Source organism: Pinus tabuliformis, chromosome 9 (genome assembly GCF_031772625.1).
Source record: "Pinus tabuliformis cultivar Carrire ecotype Pingquan chromosome 9, CPIR1, whole genome shotgun sequence".
NCBI classification, from domain to species: Eukaryota; Viridiplantae; Streptophyta; class Pinopsida; order Pinales; family Pinaceae; genus Pinus; species Pinus tabuliformis.
In genome coordinates, this window is record NC_142307.1 from 331,370,695 (window position 1) to 331,377,260 (window position 6,566).

At 36.7% G+C, this 6,566-nt stretch overlaps 1 protein-coding gene across 2 annotated transcripts; it reads left to right on the forward strand.

Moving 5' to 3' along the window:
• The first annotated feature begins 1,106 nt into the window (after positions 1-1,106).
• On the forward strand, positions 1,107-4,818 carry LOC149148548 (uncharacterized). Of its 2 annotated transcripts, XM_089438595.1 has the most exons (7): positions 1,107-1,409; positions 1,496-2,568; positions 3,026-3,152; positions 3,309-3,445; positions 3,649-3,711; positions 3,821-3,889; positions 4,376-4,818. In XM_089438595.1, exons 2-7 carry the CDS (start codon positions 2,377-2,379, stop codon positions 4,445-4,447), a joined length of 660 nt encoding a protein of 219 aa, XP_089294721.1. In that variant the 5' UTR covers positions 1,107-1,409; positions 1,496-2,376; the 3' UTR covers positions 4,448-4,818. The 2 variants fall into 2 exon arrangements, with proteins under 2 accessions (XP_089294721.1, XP_089294720.1); XM_089438594.1 differs by having other exon boundaries at positions 1,107-2,568.
• Positions 4,819-6,566: the final 1,748 nt, after the last annotated feature.

Sequence of the window (6,566 nt, forward strand, 5' to 3'; positions counted from 1 at the left end):
TACAATGCTCAAATTTGTGCTTAATTTCATTGACATAATCATCAAATGTTACTCAAAAGAGTAAGATCTTCCCAATAAGAAATCTTACCTCACTTTAAAGACATATTTTAATATCATAGCTTTCTAAAAATATTGCCTGCCCATTAATCATTTTATACACTTATAAAAATATTACAATTTTTTAAAATTTTTAATAATGTGAAGAATATTACATTATTTTAAATTTTAACAATGTGAAATGCATCGAAACTATATTTTACTAAATAGTTTAGCTTTCTTGTAATATAATTTATTATTAAAAAACAATGAACCAAAAAAAATGATTTTTTTTTTATTATAAAAATTATTCTCAAATATTGTTAAAAAAATCATTTATATTATTCCTATTATTATTCTCACCCAAATCATACATATAAGAAAAGGGACCAAATTACAAAAAGAAAAAAAATCAACCATCCCACCAATCTAAAAAGGAAAAACAAAAACCACCCCCAACCAACACAATCACCTCACCACTATTCATTTTGGACTCCACACCTAATGGGCATAATGATCCTTCCCTCAATAATAGATGCACAAACATCCTTCCCTAACCAAATCAGCAGAATCATCCCTATTTGGCAAGAAAGATCCCTCCCTAAATAAGGAAGCACAGCCCTAAATGTCCCTTTCGTTAGGTCAATTTGGTGGGAAGACTAGTGCAATCTAATTATAGGAAAACAGATGACCCAAGTCCAAATTCAAAATAATTTAAATCCTGTGGATTAGGGTTTGAGGCTTTAGTCAGTGTGGGCGTGCATAAATGATGAGAGTGCCGAGGATAAATGCCGTGCCGGACTACCGGCAACCCATTGACCCCGCCTACGTGTGTCAGTCACTATAATGATAAAATATCCGGGGTTTCCCAATGACCAACAGTTTGAAACGGTTTGCTCGGGGTACAAAAGGGTTTACTGTTTCAAAATTTCACCGGCACTCGCCGGTTCCCGCCGCACGGGCTGAGGACGCTGCCATTGGACGAAGCCCTTAAATTTGACCGTACGTACACTTGGCAAAGAGTTATTGGAGAGCTGTCACCTTCGTAGCCAGCCGGAACGCATTGCAGATGCTCGGCTTGAACAAGAAAACGGATGAGGCAGCAGAACAGGGCAAAATATTTTGCGTTCTGTCAGAGCTTCAATTAAGCTTCAAACCCTCGAAGTAATTGTGTTTGAGGCAGATCGGCTTGTGTTGGCATACGGGAGCCCGTAGATCGATTTTAGCTGCGTTTTGGTGCAAGTGGAATCTGCTTTCAATTTTTTTCTGCTGTGCTCTTAACATTGTATTTTTTCCGGATTACTAAATGGTCTAGAACTGCGAGTACAAGCATGTTTGTGCAATGTTGGCTCCAATTGCCATAAAGATCACGGGTAAGCTTCCGGATCTCTTAAATTTTGTTTCTTTGAAAGAGCAAAATTTGCTTTCAACAGTGTAAGCATGACGGAATTTTTCTCAGTTGCATCAAAAGGTTGCTGTTGAAGCTTTGGAGTTGAGGGCAAATTAAGGGCGAAATGAGGCCATTTAACAGGATTTATTTGGGAGAAGCAGAAGAGAATTATCTTTTCAGGATTTAAGGAAGGAATTACGGAGGTTTTGGAGCTTTCTCGAGGGAAAGGAGCTTTTTGTAGCTTTAGCAAATTTACGGCCGAGAAAAGTCTTAATAATTTGCTCAAGTTAAATTGTGTAGCAATGGCGATCAAGAAGCCTCCCCGGGGAAAAATTGGTAAAGCTTGGTTTCTCCGTCGAAATTTCGGCCAGGCATGAAGTGACAGGGGTTTTGAACTTCTGTTCATGGTTTTAAGGTAAAATGTTATGAAGATCGAGAATTTTCAGGGTGAAAAATAGCGGCGGAGTTTGGCTTTGTCTGCAGCGTTCCTTTTGTCCGGATTAAAGTTCATGGCCATTTTTGTTTTCTAGTGTAAAAAAATCGCGGAGGCCGAAAGCTCGCAGGGAAAATAACAGTGAAATTATTATTTTCCTGACATGTATTTTAGGGATCTTGAAATTTTAGAATTTTTGCTCCAACAATGACATCAAGCACGCAGCCCAGCAATTTAACAGCGAACTTGTAAGTGGCAAATTTGATCCGGATAAATGTTTAAAGTCTTATTTGGTCTCTCGAGTGAGCTGTGTATAACTTATGTGATCCAGGCTGAAGTTTCTCTCTGTGGAGAATTTTCGTCCGGGTGAAAATTCAGAGATCTGTTTTCTTGTTAGGTTTACGGTATTACTAAAACATTCTGGAGATCAAGGAATAAGCTGGGATATTTGGTCCGTGGAATAATTTAAACAGCAGTCTTTTCTTTAGTATTAGGCGTTTTAAACTTAGAAGTCTAAATGCTGGACCCTGCGGGGTGTCCTCATGGGGTGCTATCTCCATGCGGTGAAGAAAGTGGAGACGAAGAGCTTTCTGTGCTACCTAGGCACACTAAAGTTGTTGTTACTGGAAATAATAGGACGAAATCTGTTCTGATTGGCCTTCATGGCGTCGTGAAGAAAGCCGTCGGCCTTGGAGGTTGGCATTGGCTTGTAAGTTTCCATTCCCTGAAGTATGCCATGTCAAGCTGGATCAAGTATCAACTGTAAAATAAACTTATGAAATGATTCTACTTCTTGGAATTTCTTTGAACTGTTATAAACTTGAATACTTGTCTATGTTGGCTCTGAAAATTTGATGGCTTTCTTTCTACTCTAATTCGATCTCAAAAAGCTATTTCATCCTCTGATCAAATAGCATAAAATTCACTGTGAATGTGATGTGCGATAGTACTTAATGAATTTCAAAGTTAGGTTTGTCTGAGCTATTTCATATTTTTCAGATCTACTTTTTTCTCTGGCATTCTTGATATCCTGATCTATGCTTTTGAGTTGCTGTTCTTTAAACTGATAAAGTTAAAATGGGCTCTGCTTTTTGAATTGAGGGATTCAGTTCAAACTGGCACATTGATTATTTTATTAAAGTTATTTGATGTGATTTAAATTTCAGGTTCTCAAGAATGGGGAAGAAGTAAAGCTGCAGCGGAATGCGCTTAGTGTAATTGAAGCTCCAACTGGCCATGAAGAAGAGGACGAAAACGATTGTGAGAACAGATTCTGGAGTAGCTCGGATTTAGGTGGGTATACGAATTTATTAAATTTTATCTAGTAGTCTCCAAATTAGGCATAAGTTTCCAGTATGAATTATTTCTACTACATTTACTTTAGCTGATCTCGTCTACTGGCTATGCAAGATCTAGTGGTGGTTTTTACTAATACTTAGTTTGTTACAGATCCTGAAGAGTTTCAGAAACCCTGCAAGCCGAGAGTTCGTCCTCATAAACTGGCGATCTCTGTGTCCAAAACTGTCAGCCGAAACAATGCCAGTGACTTGCAGTCCACGGATTCAAAATCTTCACATGGAATGCCGGTAAAGCAAATTTCGATTACCGTAATATCGTTCTTTTAATTCTGGGTATCTGTAAAGATTTTAAATTTGCAGGACTATTCACATTTATAGTAATGGTTTTTATGCTTGGGTCTGTTCATATATGTGGGAGTAGAAAACTGATATTTGAAAGGATTCTGACTATACCATTGAATGACGCGTGATTTTCTTCACCAATGGTACAGAGGGTTAACCTCAGCAAATTGGAAACAGCAGCCCTGTGGAGATATTGGAAGCACTTTAATCTTGTGAGTTTAATGTTCTCACTGAGAAATGGTTTCAACTTTAAAGTGAATTCTCAGTCTTGTCTGTCATCTTGAAGTTTCCATCATGATTACTCTCCGCATTGTTGAACAGGTTGAAGTAAGTCCTAACCCTTCAAAGGAGCAGTTAGTTCATGCAGTGGAAAGGCATTTCATATCACAGGTATCAAACCTTTATCTACGGCTCTGCAACGAAGAATGGGGATTGTTTATTCCAGTTAATATGCTTGTGGTTTTTCTCCAAAAAAGTTGTTGCAATATCAAACTTTACTTCCTTGTTCGCTTTTGTGCTCTTTTCCTCTTGATGTAGTTATGCTATTGATAGATAATTGTACACATTTGAGATTTTCAGAAGCTTCAGTCAATGAACTAATTTTCAGCTTCATCCTCTGTCTATTAATAATGATTTTCCATCCTTTTTTGTGAGCTTCATTTTGTTGTAGCTCTCTGATGCCAGTATATCATATTGGATTTCAAGCATATTATTAGGTTAATTGGATTTTGCATTGAATTTTATGTCTGTCTCATATATATCTTATCTATCATATTTGCTAGTGTTGTAAAGTGATTGTGTTTGTTTCTCTATATTAAAGTCAAATTTTGTTTCATCTAACTTGTGTGCGATTTTTTTGCTCTGTTCTGTTCAAAGCAATTGGATGAGTTGCAGGTAATTGCAGGATTTGTGCAGGCTGCAAAGCGATTGAAGACAGTTTGTGGTTAGATCCATGCTTCGGTGAAGGGGAAATTTGAGAGTCGCATTTTGAGCAGACTCCATGGGCAGGGAAGAAGTGGATTGTATCATATGTACTTCAGTTAACTCTAACTCTTCAATAATTAAATGTTAGGTTTCACTTAACACTAGGTATGATGTAATGAAAGTTGGTTTGACAAAGCTCTCCATCAGTGCCCTCTCATGCTGAAAGAGCCAAAGGTATGGATATGCTTTAGGCATTAACTTGTAGTAGAACAGAACTTGAAACAAGGACATGTGGTATTTTTGATGGCTCGAGGTAGTCGTTTTGATATTTGAATGTATATACTAGGTGGGTGAATATCAATACCATAGATCACTGTTCAATGGAGATGTTTCTATTTCGTAACTGCGTTATGGTGTATTTTTAATTCGGATGATGTTTGAGGTTGAGATGTCTCTTCTGACTTCATTGTCAGAATGGGGCATATGGTTTGATGCATCATAATATTTGTTAAATAGACTTGGATTTTCTTGTAATAGGCTTAGGAGTTCAAGGAAATGGTGTTAGTTTTGCTGGGTTCTCTCTCACCTCGACATTTTTAGGCATGTATTTTGAAATTTTTCATTAGTAACAGAGGCAAAGAAACAGGATAGACAACGAACAACTTACAAAGCATTGTAGTTTTTTTTAATGAGTTATAGAATAAATAAATTCCCTAATTATAACATTTGACCTTAACTTTTGTTTTCGGAAATTATTTGGCTTTATGGGTACCATTTTTTATTATATATATTTATTACTTCATTTTTATCATAATCATAAATTTGCTGCTTAGTAGCTTTTAGTTGGTCTCTGTACGCATCGCTTGATCTAAGTTAGTGTTGTTCTGTCTACATGCATGTAGATGATGTTGTTATTAAAGACTTTTGGTATGATACTCTTGGATCTTCACATTTTAAAATTATTATACTTATAATTTTCTTTTAAATTTATGCTATATTAAATATTTTAAATTGTTATACTCATAATTCTCTTTCAAGTTATGCCATGTTAAAATGTTTTAATTGAAAGAAGGTGGTTATTTTTAACTTATATATTTCCAAAGCCCTACTTTCTCATTGGTTTTTTGAGTTATAGTTTTCGCTTGTATAAAATTTTATTTTGAAATATGAATTTTCTGTGGTTGGCCAAACATACAGATTCTGTAGCTACCATAGTCCTTAGTCCCATGACATAGTTGACTGACTTCAATAATTTAGAGGCTTCATTAGCCACAAACTCTGTGGCTACCATAGTCCTTTGTTCCATTACATAGTTGACTTCTCTTAAAAATTTTAGAGGCTTTTATTAGCCCACCGTTTCCTAGGCAGAGGAAGTTTCTATAATTTTTCTCTGAAATCAAGAGTATGTCACTGATTTCAAGGCCTGAGATTTGGCTTCATTATTGGAAAAAGAACCATATCCTTCATAGTCAAAGCCCTTACCTTGACATGTGGCTATCCCTAGCTATATTTAGGGACATTTGCCTTCAAGCTGCTAGTTATAATCAGCAGATGCCATTCAATTTGTCTGAAATTGTATAAAAAATGGGTAATGCTCAGATTTTTCTAACCTATGTCAGATTTTACTTCGAATCTTCAGGCATTTTGAATGTTTACTCTGCAACTCTGACAGTAGAGGCGCACACATAATACCGTTTCTGACATCGCAAATGTTAGCTTAACGCATCATGCCTCCATTGGAACAAATTTACTCGCGGAAGATTGTATATAAATTAGAATGGTTTGATGTTGTGAAGTTAGACTCTCTTATGAATATTCCCTTTGTCTTCTTGTTGGAATAAGTGTGTTCGTGTGAAGTCGGTACTGAGCGAATCCTTCAAGGCTTTTCACGTGATCTCGACTGAAGCCTTAAGTGGGCGAGCAGGCCCCTTTTCCCAGTGCCGGTGCCTGTGCTCGCGCGCGGTTTGTGTTTAAATAGATGGTATATTCTGGATTTGAATCATTCTTGTTAGCAGGTTAACAAAATGGCACACTACTTTTTGTTAGCTGTACAGTCTGCTTATAATGGTTTGCTGCCGATTTGTATGCCCCACTCAAAATTGACGTTGCTTGCATATTTTTCAGCAACGTATCAATTCAACCC